The following is a 16,403-nucleotide window of genomic DNA, read 5'->3' as shown; positions in this document are numbered from 1 at the left end:
ATTCAAGTCTCCATGGCAAGCAGAGCTATTGTGAACAGTTGTGCTGGTTGTACACTGCTCAACCCTAGAAGATACCATTTACATGGTAATCTGTGAGCACCTACAAAGTATAGCTGAAGAAATCACTTCCCCGGAGGAAGTGGTACCAAGACTATATCTGATTCTGAATAGATCCAGAGGGGAAAGTAAAAAAAGTCATTTCAGATTAAGATAAATAGCATTGTATGGGAAAACCATAAAACTGAATTAGGGATCTTAAAATAGTTCAGTGTTCCTTTGTAGTGTCTTATTTCCTATAATTGAGTGGAATAATAATATTGACTGTGTTTAGTGTTCATTTAGTATTCTACTTATTACCTAGAACCTGGTCTTCAAGTAATAATGGATTCAGCTGTATGTTTATCTCATAACCTTGAGATCTATACTTCAGAATATTAATCAAGAGTTTTGAACAAATGTTAATATAGCTTTCTTTGCTTCTAAACTTAAATAAACAAGGTCAAAATAATATACACTAAAACCCAATTATATTTACCCTTACATTTTAATAATTTGTTTTAGTAAATGTTACGGTTTGAGAGTCAATCCTGGCTTGCCTTTAGAACTTCTCTAGACCTCCATTTCTTCAGCAGAAAAGTGAATGAGAGACTGACCTCACGGATATAAGACAGACTGCTTACAATGTGTTAAATTCCATGATTGTCCATCATTCTGAAACCACCCAGGTGAGCTCAGTAGCAGCACCTAGTGGTGATTACCTCCTATTCCCAACCACAAAGTTCCATGACAAATTGTCTTCTCTAGATCCTTCAGCCTAATAGTAAAACTTGTCTTCAGAATCATAAAATATGTAAGCTAGAAAGGATCTCAGAGATCAACTACTTTAGTTTCCTCATTCTATCAGTTAAAAATAGAAAGGTCACATGAACTCTAGACTTAACATAGAAACATTTTTTTCTCCTGTATTATTTTTGTTTCTCTTTTGACTTTTTTTTTGAAGTGACATTTAAATAACATAAAATTAAGCATTTTCAAGTGAACACTTCAGTGGCCTCAGTACATCCACCATGTTGTACAATCTCCCCCTTAAGGATGTACTTAGTTCCTGTTTTAAAATAATTCTTACTTGGTTAATGCAAAAATAAAGACAGAAACCAGTGTGTTCCTGATATATAATAGTAACCTGCTTTTTCTAATTGTTGACTTCTCGGATCATCACTTCAGGGTGATATTTAGAGAACAGGAAAGAAGAAAATAAATTGATATATCTGCCCTTGCAGTTAGAAAATGGTAATGTAGAACGGTTTAGAAAAACTAACACGCTGAACTTTCCTCTTGTTTGCCTGTTTATTGTATTGTTCACTCGTCTCTCTTATCAAACACTAGAGGTTACCTCATTCCCAATTTCCCCAGAGATTGCCTGAATGTAAGACTTAACGATGTATTTCCAAAGCCCTGGGTATTTAGAAATGGAGAAACCTTTTTCACGCAATCCTTAATAAGAAGTTCGTAAGTTATCAATCATTATTTTAGGGTTTTCGTGTGTGGCATGATTTAATGGCATTACAAGTGCATAAATTTTGAATCCAGGTTTTAGAAGGCAAAGGGAACCTCCAGTTTTTGGCATTCATACCCAACAAATCTGTCTCTCCAGTAGAGTCTGGCTAAATAAACAGCAATCTGTTGGAAACGTAGTGAGTGACTGGGTTTGGAAGGGCAGTGTTAGGTGACTGCTGGGGTGGGAGAGCTCAGTTGGTCTGTGGCCCATGAGTTTCCTTAGAGCATTAACATTTACAGGAGTCCTGCAGAACGTAAACCTTGCCAAGACTTTAGACTTCATTACTTCCCTGTCCTCGACAAGTACAATTTAATTGAACATTAAGCAATTTGATCTCTTTCACCTAATAAATCGAGCAAATTCAATAAACATAAATCCTGCTAATGATAGAGCTGACCCTGGTGGGGCTGAGCTCATCAGCATTCATGGTTATTGCTCTCCCTGGAATTTGAGTCACAAATGCTTATTGCTGAACTAAGTACTTACCTGGTGCTTAAGGTCTAGGGAATGGATTTCATAATTTTCTTTGCAGGGTTTCTGAAGGGCAGCTGTGGAATCGAACATGGTTTTGCAGATAGACTAAGTCAGGTTTGAATCTCTCACCTAAACTAGGACAAGTTACACTGTAAGTCAGAAACAAAAGGAGCTAATTACAATTATTTCAGAGGATGCTCGGAGATTTCAAGGAAAAAAAAATGTATGCAAAACATGAGGGAACTTCGTAGTACATGTTCACTAACTTCCTTTTTTTCCCACTCTTCTTCGGCAGAGATCTACAGTAGCCAGTGTTTACATGGTACTGTGTTTCCCTAAAGCTTTCTTATCCATTATATATGCCCATGACTCTGAGTTACTCCCCTCCTCCTCTTCACCTTATTGGCCTCCACAGATGCCACCTCCAAGGTGAAGCCTTCCCCAGCTCTTCCTGGTGACCTTCTCTGTGGTCCCGATAAACTACTGTACATCTCACAGTGTATGTACCTTTGTCATAGCGTCATTATAACCTTCCTCTCTCCCCAATCCCACCCTCCCCATAATATTCTCTGTGTCTGGTTGAATGAATGAGTCAGTCCCTGAATAAAACATTGACTTGCCTTTAATATCACAAAGACAGGTACCCTAATCCTGTTGAGGATGAAACTCAAAAAAATACGTCCAGTCCAAGCAACTAGAAAGTAGAGAAACAACACTAGGACCCGAGGCCTTTGACTCTGAGTCCATTTTCTTTTTAGTACACCCTGTTCCCGCTCACAGCGCAGCAAGTTTTAATATCTAGGAAGCAGGCTACTGTCTGTTCATCAGACACTGTAGGTAAACATTTTTTTCTGAAAAGAGCGTAAGTAGAGAGGCACTCAAACAGGTGGCCGACCCACAGGGTGTGGACTGCCATTGGCATGCTGTCTTTCAGGTTCCTTTATCATCAGTGCTAGATGGTGTTTTCTGTAAATGGTTCCCATTTTTCTAATCTCCTAGCTTTTCCCACTTTCAGTCAAAGATAAATGCCCATTGTCCTGCTGGCTCCACAAGCACCAGGATAAATCCTAATTCCATTCTCCCTGTCCCTTCCTTCATTTCCTGGCTGTGTGTCTGTGTTTTCCAAACACCATAATCAATCAATAAGACGTGTGGAAGTCTGTAAGAAAAACACCTGGTCTCGACATTGGAGCAAAACATGACCCATTTTTCTTAATGCATAAGAATCAGTCCTTGTTTCTCCTGTATTTGAAAATAATGCACTTCAAACGTTGGAGCCCTGAGTTTTTAGCCTTGATGTGTGGAGAATGAAATGCAGTCTCGTCTTCATTTCTAAAAGCAGCTGAATTTAATCTGCCTCAGTCAGAACTAAAACTTCACCTCCCATTGTCCTCACATGCCAGAGTGGCATGGTGACATGTGACTGTCCAGACCAGCCCTGCAGATGTGTCTGTCATCAGGAAGGGAGATTTCCTGCCAGGATATAATGCTGTGCTTCCCATTGCTGCTGACAGCAGAGGCCCCAGACCCAGTGGCTCCAGGGGGTAATTTTTAAACTTTTTTTTTTTTTCAATTTAAAATTAAAATCAAAGCAGCACCATCTGTCATAAGAATATGCCATGCCAGGGAAAGGACTGTGATCAATGGCCTGGATCTTGTTGAGACTACTTAGTGACGGTGTCCCACACCGTCTTTTCATAGCTTTGATCAAGAGCTTAGCATTTGTCGTTGGGGAGGTGAAGAATGCATAAGGGGGGGGAGGCTTTGAGGTGTGAATATTTCCATTTCCTGTTCATTTCACATTCATATTTGGCCAGATCCTGGATGAACACATTGAAAATTGTGGCTCATACATGGTATTTGCCTCCCAGAGCACAAGCTCTGGTGAGCAAAACTATTCCTTTGTATCGGTCCCTAGACCGCTAGGCGATTAATAGTTGTTGATGTGCCTAAGGGTGTTGTGGAGAAGGAAAAAGACCCTAGGGAGAGTATGTGTCCATCCCCGCATGTTGAGCTAGGTGAAACAGAGAACCAGTAGAGGCTCGTGCGCTCTCGTGGGAAGTGGGTTCCGTACTCTCTGCTGACCATGATTCACTGTGTCCCCCAGCTGGAGTGTAACCATGCCACGGGACTAGCTGATCACCAAGGCTAGAATGGGCTCTGGTTGTAGCTTGGGGTGCACAGAAGCCCAGCACGTTCTAGAAATAGACACGTGCCCAGGTCCTGAGGAGGATGCCTTGCCAAAGACTCAGAAAATTCTGTGATATTCCAGTTGCTCCCCTGGAAGATGATGAGAAACCTGTCTACTTGAGATATCTCTGAAGGATTCAGGCATACAGTAAGAATTGTTGGACATCACTGTGCCTTCTACTCTGAGTTCTGTTGGTCTGGTGTCAACAATATGCTATTGCTCTCATTGCCTGACCAAATAATTGTATCTGTCAAGGCAGTAAATGATTTTGTCCCCAGTTGTTTGAGACAAAGTCCATGAAGACCTCTTTCTCTGTTTACTGAGCAAGAGTTTCTCTCCATGTATTAAAAAAAAAATTTTTTTATGTTTATTCTTGTGAGAGAGAGACAGAGCATGAATGGGGGAGGGGCAGAGAGAGAGGGAGACACGGAACTTGAAGTGGGCTCCAGACTCTGAGGTGTCAGCGCAGAGCCTGACGCAGGGCTTGAACTCACCAACTGTGAGATCATGACCTGAGCCAAAGTCACCTTAACCGGCTGAGCCACCCAGGTGCCCCTCTCCATGTATTTAAAAATTCCAAATAATCTTGAAACAATATTTAAAACATCTAGAGAGTGACCTTCATTGGTCTTAATGTACTGCACACTTCTTTGCCTGCTGACAACTACCTGTACGTTTTGCTAATACTGAAATTGCTTCTTTAGCTGTCTTTGAAAATCCTCATTTATTTCCAGTGTTCAATAGAGACTTAGAGATTTTTACCTATGAGAGAAATCGGAACTTCCGTTTTCTTGATGATTCAGAATTTATGAACAGTTGTGTAACAGTATCTCATTTTCATACATCAGTAATACAGAGGTAGGCGAACAAGAATTATTACCCCCATGTGGCAGGTGTGGAAACTGAGGTCTGCCCCAAATTGCTAAGCTGGGAAGTAAGTGGTCCAGTCAGGACTTGAGCCCCAGCTTCTTGCCTCCAGAGCCCATTTTCCTTCCATTACCCCACACTCGCTTCGCCCTTGACCCTGGCCAAGAATGAGAGCAGATGTGCACAGCAGGAGGGGCAGCATGGATGGATTAGGGTAGACCCATCCATGCTCCCAGAAAGATAACTCAAAATGCATGTCCTGGTGATGATGGGAATGTAGCGCATCTTCAAATACAAAAGAGCGTACATTTCGTGCAGAAATCAGTCACTTTTGAAAACTGACCAAAACTGTTTTGAAATTGGGAATGCTTAATGTGTTAGAGAAAGGAAAGCAGCAAAGGACAGTAAATTCTAGAATCTTAAAAATGCATGGCTAAGGAAGAAAGGAAGGGAAAGAAGATATGGCGGTCCCTGAAGTTTCACCCCCGTTCGTCTGCTCCCCTTTACCAGCCTGGATCCAGTCAGAAGGCTTCCTTAGGAACCCCTTGGTAGTCCCCAAACACAGCTTACAGCTTCTTTCTTGATGCCTTTGGGTAACCTCTTTAAAATGAATACAAAATACCTTTTCTAGCAAAGGAAATCCTACTTGTCTTCTGAATTTCAGGTCAAGCGCCACCTTTTCCAGGAAGCTCTTCCTCCTCCTCACTCTCACATTTGGGCCCTTTCTTTTGCTCTGCTAGATGGTGGGAGCTTGAAGGGTAGGGACCAGCTCGTTTCATGGTGGAAGAGGAAGACCCAGACCTAAGGGCCAGACAGCCCCCAACAGCCCTGTGTCAGTCAACAGCTCCGGACCTTGAGTCTCGGCGAGGTTTCCTCTACATGCAGATGTGTATAGGACCATGCTTAGCCTTCTCTGGATTTAGTTTTACAAAATAAGAACATGAACTTATTTTTAATATCTCCTCTTGATCACAGCCGTTGCTTGGATATAAAATACCGAACAGTCTCCCTTTCAGATGTGCAACAAATATATATATTAAAAAAGCCATGAGAGAAAATGACCTCAGCTCTTGAAACTTGTAAATATTTCAGCAATCTTGCTCTCACAGGGAGATCCCTAATTCTTTTTCAAACTTGAAGGAGAACTGACAACCGTTTGTGTTCTCTTTGCTTCCAGTTGTGTGTGGTTTTTTTGGAGGGAAGGGTGCAAGTCAAGGATCTTTTTTTTCAGGTTCACCTGTTTCCTTAATGAAATTAATATTTCTTATGAAATGATTTCAGGCAAAAGTGTTGGGGTGTCTGGGGTCTGTATGTTGTTTCTGGAAAGCTTCCCCACAAGGAGAATTTGAGGAAGGAGCAACCATCACCCTCCCCCCCATTCAGTGTTCAGGGTCTTTTCTGGCCTTGTGCTTGCTTTGTGCAGTTCTAGGAGAGAATTGTGTGAGTGTGTGCACGCACACACACATGTACCTCTGACTCCTTTAAGTGGGGGTAGGGGGTGAAAGAAAGCCTTGAGAGGTCACACCAAAGCCCTAATGCATTTCTTTATTTTCATATGTCACAGGAGGAAACAAAAGAGAGTAAAGCCCTCCCCCACCCCCCCAGTCTGTGGTCCAGGCAGATGTGGTTGTTGCCTTGTGTGACTGTCCTAAGTGTGTCCATCCAGTCCTGGGGCCACCGGACTGGCATCTCACAGTTTTGGAAGAGCTACTGAAGTCTGGGGAGCCCCAGGATTTCTTCCATATGCCAGATAAATCCTTGGACAGTATATTTCCATACAACATGTATTGAGAACATGAAGCCATCCCTTCTAAAGCTTTCTTCTCTAGACCTGCCAAATAACTCTGCCCCTCAATTCAGGCAAGGGCCTGGGACGGTGAAACGCCTTGAAAACTCAGTAACCCTGGAACAAATGAAAAACCAGTGTCCCATGTGGTGGCTGGGTCCTTGTTACTGCAATACTACATTCATACAGACCAGGCCTTGATTTTAGAGTTCTAAAAGTTGCTCTTAAAATAAAATGGTACCTACTGGCATCCTCACTTGGTTACGTCTTTTTTGGATCACCAGAGATACAACTTTTCTGTCTCTTTTGAGTGAAAACATACCTGTCTGTGAGAATGACCAGTCCTTTAAAATGGTAACACCTGTTGGTTTCAGGTAAAACCATTCTTCCAAAAGGCCTGTAGCTTTCTGAGCGCTGGCTCACTTTTCAGTTCCTTCCCCTCCTGGGACACGTTCTATCAACTGTTCAGCTACTGTTTTTGGTCTTCAGTGTAGAATCTTAATTATGCTGTTTAGCTTTTCATTGTACGTGGGTGGATACAGCTCCCATAAAGAATATGGAGACGAGGTCTAAGATCAGTGGTGCACATGTGTGCGAGACAGGAGCATATGGTGGACAGTGCCCTGGCCGGTTTCTGTTGCTCTGAGCTGTGAGTGGGTGTGTCTAGGGGCCAGCAAACAGTGATGACGTCTCACATTGCTTTTCATTTCCTTCTTAGATGACTATGCCCAGCTGTGTAACATCCCCGTCACCGGACGCCGGCGGCCATATGGACGGGATGCCTTGGTTGACTTCAGCGAACAGTATGCTCCAGAAGCTGATCCCTATTTTATTCAGGACCGTAAGCAAAATTTTTCAGTTATGTTGAAACTAAAGTGACTGACTAAAGGTTAGTCAATGGTTCTCAAAAGGTAGCCCCTGGGAATTTGTCAGAAATGTAAGCTTTCAGGCCCCACTCTAAGACCTGCTGAATTGGAAGGTCAGTTTTATCCATCCTCTGCATACTCCTTATACGTGTTCAAGTTCAGAAATATTGGATCAAATTATTGGCATGCTGGAGGGTCTGCTGTTACTTTTACTTTCTTTAAAGTAAAAAAAAAAAAATCATCTTCTAAGATCCATAACAAAATCATTTCTTTACTCATTACATGATGGTCTAATTTAAGGGTCGGGGTTGTCTTAGAAGCCTGATTATAATTGACATCGTTTTTCATATAAGGAAATGACATGTTAACTGTAACAAGTTGATCTTCACAGGTATTTTAAAGTGGGAGGTCAAAAAAATTGCTCTTCTGGTCAGAAATTGTTAGAATCGACTCATGATGGGATTTATTAAGAAATGATGCATGGTGGCTTCTCCTGGTCTTGTGGGCAGAGATTTTCTGTGGGAGATGGAGTGTGCCTGTGTGATCCCTGTTCCCATTTAGGAAAAAAATGTCTGTGGGGCGCCTGGGTGTCTCGTTCGGTTAAGCGTCCGACTCTTGATTTCAGCTCAGGTCATGATCTCAGGGGCCCTGTGGGTTCAAGCCCTGTGCGGGGCTTCACGATGTCAGTGCAGAGCCTGCTTGGGATTCTCTCTCTCTCTCTTTCTGCCCCTCCCCTGCTTGCGTCTGTGCTGTCTGTCTGTCTCTCTCTCTCTCAAAATAAATAAAAAAACTTTAAAAAAGAAAGAAAGGAAGAAATGTCTGAAGGTGTTTAACTGGGAGTGTCCTGGACGAGGAAGTCGTGCAAGCTAAAGGTTTCTATGGGGGAAACCACAGCTTTTCAAATACACAGCACAGTATCGGTAGAGGATAGGTGGTCTCCCCTTCAGGACTGGTAATGGGGAAATGCGGCTTCCAGCTGCCTTGTCCAAATCTCACAGAGGGGCCCTCCTTGCAGTGTGTGAAGCTACACCAGATTTTCAAGACAGAGAATCCCTGCAGGCCAGGGGGTTGGAGTTAAGACTTTGGAGACACTGCTGAATGACAGACTACAGTGATGCCTTTTCTTTCTTGGGGCCCTGTTACCTGTGAACGAAGCACACTAGCCGTGACCTGGTTCCTGAGGGCAACCCAAGCTTTGTGGCTACATTTGGCACTGCTTCAGTTCTGAGTCAAAGAGTGTTTCCTTCCTTCCTTTCTCCTTCCTTCCTCTTGTTTTTGATGGATGCATACATTGATCGTTCAGCACAATGATGTGAAAACAGCATTGTATCAGTCCAGCTGAGTTAATTAACATGTCCCTGTATACCCCCCAGCCCCAGGTGTAGAACATTCCCAGCATTCAGAAGGCCCCTGAAGCCCTTTCCCAGCCAGGCCCCCTGCCCCAAGAGTATCATAACTTCTAATACCTTGGATTATTTCTTTTAATCAACAACATACAACCATGCACTATTTCATAAAATGTGTCGAAATACACTGGCAGGTATAAGACTGGGCACTTACAATTTTGACACTTACCTGTGACTGTGTTATAGGTCAATAAACATTTACCTTTAAAAAGAAGAAAAGGAGAAGAAATATTAAGGTTGAAAGAAAGCCCAGCTTGCCTGCCCCATAAATCCAAAATAACAGGTTAAGTCTATACGCAACAGTGACCCAATCCCATAGCTTCTATGTGCAGCCTCTAGCACATTAGATAGAGTCCAGATTCCAGGAATTTTCATGTTGAAATGTTCTGGCTCGTGTACCTTCTTTTTTTAATGCTGACGTTGCTTCAGGACTCTTTTAATTCACTACAAATAGTAAGAAATAAACATGTTGGTGTCACATCGATTTCCTATTTAGTAACAGAAGAAGCTGAGATGCAATTTTAAGACCTCCAGCACTGACTTTATCAATGGCCTTTAAACTTACTGCAATTTATGAGAAATAGCTCCTCCTTCCCAGACCAGGAGCAAGGACTTTGCGGCCCTTCTAAAGAAATGACTGTATTGGGTAGATAGCAACATAGAAAGAAAGCTGAGATTTCTTAATCTCCTGCCTTCTGGTTATTTAAGAAAATCGGACTGGTAGCCGGAGGCAGTTTTTTAGTTAAGGCAGAGTTTTATAAAAGTAGAATCTCCTAGAGCAGAAATCAGCTCTTTCTTGTAAAGGACTAGAGAATAAAATTTTTAGGCTTTGAGGCAGCTACTCAGCCTTGCTAGGGTATCACGAAAACAGCCACAGACAGCATGTCAGCGAATGGGGTATCTGTGTTCGAGTAAAACTTTATTTACAAAAGTAGGAGACCACCACATTTCGAGAAGGGGCTGTCCTTCGCTGACTCGTGTAGAAGTATTTTTCAGAGTCTGCTTGATGTATGTGTGTAGAGTTTTCAATATTTAATTCCATGTTTTAATTTCTGTAATAATTTTTAACAGAAAGTCAAAACGATTTTGCCATGGTACCTGGAATTTGAAAATATTATCATAGATTAAGACTTTATTTTCTTAAGTATTTCTCAAACTGGCTTTGGGGCCCTGATGACACATTCTTAATGGTCTGTAATTTTTTTTCCCCTTCAAAATTTTTAAAAGTGCCTATCATGGATGTATTAATTTTTAGTCACTGAGTTAAACCTTACAGCCCTGTCTAAACAATGTTATTTTGCTGCCCCCTGCAGTTCTGCTTTAGAATTACTTCAGAGGCCAGAGTTATGGTCATATTTTGATTTTTTTTTTTTTTCCTTTTAAAGCTGATAACGTGATGAGGTTCTGAAGGGGGAGCCCACATCAACAGTGTTTTTGTATCACTGTGGATTTATATTTACAACTCTTCTTTCTAGAAAGGGAGCTAAATACTCTTGATGCCTGTTTCATGTGTTTATATTACTAAACGCTAGTTCTGAATCAGTTTAAAGATACCTAAACTATAAAAAAAGCCAAACAAGAACTTCTTTGTTTCCTTAAAAAAATAATTTTGACTTTCTAACCACAAGTATGATGTACTTTTCTCATTTATCAGGATGTTTCAAGTTGCTTTTACTGTCTTTATCCTTTGATCTCCTGAGAGCCCTTTTGTAAGGCTCATTCCAAAGCTAGAGCAAACAAACACAGGTTACACAGCAAGGCCAGCCCAGCTTTTCACTGCTTTTTGGGGAACTCCAAGTGAAAAACCACCGCCTCAAATTCTCATGGATGTTCTGAGCAAATGTCTGCTGAACTGTGATAGTCACTTCCATTGTTTCCATCCTGAACGTTGTTCTGACATTTGCCCCACTGAGAACTCAGGAAATTTGGAATTTTAGATAAACACTTCTGTTTATTAAGAGCAAACCCAAAAACCATACTTAGTCACTTTTTATGCTTTTAATTTAGAACATCAGAATTCAAGATGTAGGGCTACTAATGGACAAACGATATATAAAGCTTCTACTATCTTATGCATAATGCTGTGTACAGATACATTCAGTGTTAAATTTTACTGCTAACTTTAAGACCTCTGAAATAGGTGTCTAAAATATGTGTATATGATGAACCACAATCTTAATAATCGTATAGTTTTTTTATAAGAATTTTTAAAGTTTATTTAATTTTTTTCATGGGGTGGGCAAAGAGAGAAAGAGAGAGAGGGAGGGAGGGAATCCCAAGCAGGCTCCACGCTGTCTGCGCAGAGCCCAACAGGGGGCTCGCTCTCATGAACTGTGAGACCACGACCTGAGCCATACCAAGAGTCGGATGCTTCACCAACTGAGCCATCCAGGCGCCCCAGTAATCCTATAGTTTTAAAAGACAGGGAAAGAGGTTGCAAATTTCTAACCTGGCTCCTGTCTTTTCCTTTCTAGGTTTTTTAAATAGCTTTGAGGAGTTGCAGGCTGAAGAATGTGGCATCCTCAATGGATGTGAGAATGGCCGCTGTGTGAGGGTGCAGGAAGGTTATACCTGTGACTGTTTTGATGGGTATCACTTGGATATGGCCAAGATGACCTGTGTTGGTAAGGATGATGTGTGCCCTCTCGGAAGTTATTCTTCCCCCCAGGTGCCCTGTGGCCAGATCTCCTATAATCGAGTACCTGTAAGATAGATTTGCAGTTTCAGTTTAGGAAGAGGAGAAAAATTCTGGAGATGGCAGTGATGGTTTCACAACAGTACGAATGTACTTCGAGAGGACAGAACATTCTAGGTAATATGTTTGACTCCTCTAACTTTAGCTTTTGACTCTGCAGCAAATAGTGTTTTCGCCCGGTACCTGACACAAGCATAAGGGAGTGTAGATGTTTTGGGGAAAAAAAATACAACTTTTATGGTAATCATTTTGGAGAATGTTCCTCCCACAACTACCTCTTCCTCTGTGTCTCTCGCATTGCCTTTGCTTCTATTTTTGAACGACTGGTAAGCATACATTAATTCTTCCTCATGTGCCCAGTGCCATCTTCCAGGGCCTGGCCCTTGACTTACAGGGTTTTCCTATTTCTGTGGCTCTTCCATTCCCTCCAGTAGCAACCCCCTTCCCCACTTGAGTTTTGTTTGTCTCTGTCTGCGGTGGGTCTGGAAAATAGGTAACCTGGGTTATTACAGGTGTTTGGAGTGCATTTCTTTCCTGTGGAAAGAAATCTGAGAAGGTAACTTGAGCCTTTACAGGGGCTGCCCCGAAGGCTCTCTGCTCACTTGTTTGCTTCTTTAGTGTATTCCTCTAGACAGATCTGTTATTCTGTACCTGTGGAAAGGAATTTAGAAGTAGAAAAATTCCTCCAGCTTTCTTGAGTTTTGACTATAAGATGTCAAGCTGACAAAATGTTCCTGTTGTGTTAAATACAGGGAAGGAAATTCTAGAGCCTTCCGGATCATCTACCTTTTTCAGATCTAGAAAGTCTTACTTATCTTGCATGTGTTTGCAACCGACGATAATGAGAAAGACTGCACAGTTTACTGGGGTGGGGGTCCGGGGGTGAGGAGAGCGGAGAACAGCCTGGCTGTGTTCGGGCCAGACGCCTTGCTGCCTCAGGTAAGCCATAGGCCACGTTTCCTCTTGGGGTGGTACTGGAACTTCTTCACCTGCATGGTTTGGCTTGTTGCAGATGTAAACGAATGTGATGAGTTGAACAACCGGATGTCTCTCTGCAAGAATGCCAAGTGCATCAACACCGAGGGCTCCTACAAGTGTGTGTGTCTGCCTGGCTACGTGCCTTCGGACAAGCCCAACTACTGCACGCCATTGAGTACCGCCTTGAATTTAGAAAAAGACAGCGACCTGGAGTAAAAGAGGATCTACATAACCTAAGCCCGTATACTCTGCACTGTGTAAAGGAAAAGAGAGAAATGTATTATACTTGAGACATTGCACCTACCCCAGGGTGTCAGAAACACGGAACCATCACAGAATTGCGTCTCCTCGCAAAGAAGAGGAGAGGATCCAGTGTGAGCCTGACTGGTGTGACAGACCAAATGGACATTTCTCTGAAAAACCAGTATATATAGTCTGTTCATATGTAAAATTCAGTGGAAAAGAGGCGGAACAGTGCTGTTATTTTAAACAGAAGGTTGTATTATGATGTTTTTGTTTTTGTTTTTGTTTTTTTACTATTGCTTGATTAAATTTGGCATTTAAATAGTGGTGGAAATATTTTATATAATTTTCATTTTTTGGTTGTGCAGTTCCTTGGCTGCTGTTTTTCTTCAGATTTTTTTTTTCAAGCTCAAGGGCACAAGTCTTTGATAAAATATTGTTAAACTGTATTATAAGTATTGTTACACAGGGTTATGTTATTCCTGTTCTGGAGCATTTTTAAAAATCCAAACTGTCTGTCCTGTGGAGCAGGCAGCAATTTTGTCTCAAAACTTTTCTACACATTTGGAGGAAAATACTTTATATTTACAGTGTATCGTCTGATTTTAATGTCCATTCTTAGCCAAGCTGCTAGTAGGCATCAATTGGATCCTTTCCCTCATTAAAATGGAAGAATTAATGAGCTCATGTTAGTATTGTAATGTGTAAAGTAAGCCCAGCAAAATTTTTTGAAAACTTGATGATCCCAATATATTTACCACTGTATGTTAAAGCAAAATAAATCACCATTTTTTTAGAAAAAAAAAAAAATTCTACCTGGGAGTAACTGTCAATGAGTACCTGTCATATTCCCCCCACCTCATTTATTTTTATGAACGGTTCTCTAGTAGCATAGAGTCTTTCACAGGTTAATTATTATATTTGTTAGATGTTGGTAGGGACTGAATGGCGTCCACCTGCGTAATTCATATGTTGGTGTCCTAACCCCCAGTACCCCAGAATGTGAGTGTCCTTGAAGACGGGGGTCTTTAAAGTGGTAATTAAGGTTAAATGAGGTCTTTGGGGTAACCCTAGCCAATATGACTGGTGTCCTTATAGGAAGAGATAGGACAGGCACACACAGGGGAAAGACCATATGAAGACACGGGGAAAAGACCACCATCTCCAAGCCAAGGAGAAAGGCCTCAGAAGAAATCAACCCTGCAGTACCTTGATCTCAAACTTGTAGCCTCCAGAATGATAAGAAAATTGATTTGCTGTTTAAGTCACCCAGTCTGTGGTACTCTGTTCCGGCAGCCCTGGCAAGTAGGACACAGATCCAGATCACAGCTAGATAACACAGGAACCCTGAAAACAGCTTGCGAGGTTCCAGTCCCTGCTTATACACGTCTGTATGGTTTTGCGATTGTTGAAGTGAGTTTCAGAACCTACTTTTTCTTAAGGAAAGCATCTGAGTTTAAAGAAAAATAACGAACCATGTGTAGGGGTACCCAGCCGAAAATCTCATTTAACATTTTCCTGAAATACAGGCTTTTGGTGTCTAATACCTGCAGTGGGAAGAATGATGGCACATCGAAGATATCCATGTCCTAGTCCCTAGAACCTGTGAACGTTACTGTATGCGGCAAATGGAAATTAAGGTTACAGATGGAAGTAAGGTTGCCAATCAGTGGCCTTAATAGAGAGATAACCCGGGAAGACCCAATGTAATCACGAGAGTGGAAAAGGGAGACAGAAAAGCAGAGTCTGGGGAGAGATGAGAGATGTAGGTGAGAAAGACTTCCCCGCCATGCCCTCTTGGAAGGCAGAAGAAGAGGTGAGGGGGCGTGAGCCGAGGAATGTGGCTTGCCCCTGGAGGCTGGAAAAGGGAAGGTGCCATTCTCCCCTAGAGCCTACAGAAAAGAGCGCAACTCTCTCGACACCTTGATTTCAGGCCAGGATCCACTTCTAACCTACAGAACTGTAAGATAACAAATGTGTGTTGTTGCACACCATGAGATGAGTGGTCATTTGTTGTAGCGGTGATGACGAGCTCGAGCAACACCCAAGCATCATAAAATGGACCTCTCAACATTTTCAACTGATGTTTAGGTATAGGAAAAACTTGCATTTGTATCCCCAAGATGCAACGCAGCATTTTAAATAAAAGGGCTTGTTGGCACAGGTCTTGAATTATATTCCAAATATTAGCATAGTTGGAGTCGTCACGGATGTTTGAAAAGCACAAAGACTATCGATGAAATGGATGTGCTCTGGGATGTTGCTGGCCAGCTGGCCTGCTTGCTTTGAATGCATTTCCACAGTGCTTTCTTTCCAGGTCTGTCTAGCCCTTATTTTTACTAGTTTTGTACACATCGCCCCAAAACATTTTGTTTTTGTAACGTACACTTCTTTTAGCTCCTTTTAGTAGTTACTGCGATTTTACTTTCCGTGCCTATTGTCCTCTAAACCCACAGGTATAGGATGCTGTGGCAGTGGTTCAAATTCATTGGCCATGAAGAGGCAGGCACATAGTACAGTGCGTTTGGATTGTTATACTGGTTATATAATCTGGTATGCTAATACATGTATTTTCCAGCTGCCTGAGCCAGCGTCCACCCACAGAATGAGTCTGTGTACCTGAAACCAACAATAACATTCTATTCTTTTGTCATAAATGTCAAACTCTACTCCAAAAAAACTAGACCTGGCTATCTGATGTAAGCCTATGTCATTGGAAGTTACGTCCTTGCAATCTGCCATGTTCGTCAAAATAAGCACTAAATACAAACCCAGCAAACCAAGCCCTTAAGCATATCGAACGTGTTTTACACAACTCCATCCATATTTTTATTTAAAATTTTTTTATGTGATTAAAAGAATACCGTAATTTAACTTTAGTATTTTCACACACAAAGGACTTTCTTATTCTAAATTGTACTTGAATTTTCCTGGAAAATCTTAATATCTTCGTATTGGCAGAAATGATGAATCTGAGATGCTTAAAAATAAGGCTCATGAACATTTCATTTGGGTCAACAGTGCAAGAAAACAATATGTGTATGTTACGTGTTCCTCCTTGTGGAAACAAACCATCACCATGGCTTTAGGAATTGTTTTAATACCAGCATTAAAATACTATGATTCTAACACTCTCTTCAGCTTTCAAGTAGGAATAACTCATGTATGTACTAGATCATCTATGATTTGTTGCTCAAATCTTTGGTAAGAAGAAGAAAACAATGGCTGTCGTTGATCAGTATCCCAGTGATGGGGAATCAATTCTGAGAAAACTAAAGGGAGGTATCACAGTCTGATACGACAAAAGACACCTCAGGGAAAAGACTTCCTTAACTTAGG

General features: G+C 41.7%; 1 protein-coding gene across 7 annotated transcripts in view; it reads left to right on the top strand.

Moving 5' to 3' along the window:
- The window catches only part of LTBP1 (latent transforming growth factor beta binding protein 1), a 406,918-nt gene extending 390,730 nt beyond the window's left edge, over positions 1-16,188 (top strand). For all 7 annotated transcript variants that reach the window (XM_047068909.1, XM_047068908.1, XM_047068911.1 and 4 more), the window contains 3 exons: positions 7,595-7,717; positions 11,623-11,772; positions 12,856-16,188. In XM_047068909.1, coding sequence (XP_046924865.1) covers positions 7,595-7,717; positions 11,623-11,772; positions 12,856-13,037 — 455 coding nt within the window. In that variant the 3' untranslated portion in view covers positions 13,038-16,188. The remainder of the gene's footprint in view (positions 1-7,594; positions 7,718-11,622; positions 11,773-12,855) is intronic.
- The last annotated feature ends 215 nt before the right edge of the window (positions 16,189-16,403 follow it).

The sequence above is a fragment of the Lynx rufus genome, unplaced genomic scaffold (assembly GCF_022079265.1).
Source record: "Lynx rufus isolate CCGP_SWC_20201006 ecotype Redwood Valley unplaced genomic scaffold, mLynRuf1.p SCAF_8, whole genome shotgun sequence".
Classification (NCBI taxonomy): Eukaryota; Metazoa; Chordata; class Mammalia; order Carnivora; family Felidae; genus Lynx; species Lynx rufus.
This window is presented reverse-complemented; position numbering and strand designations above follow the sequence as displayed.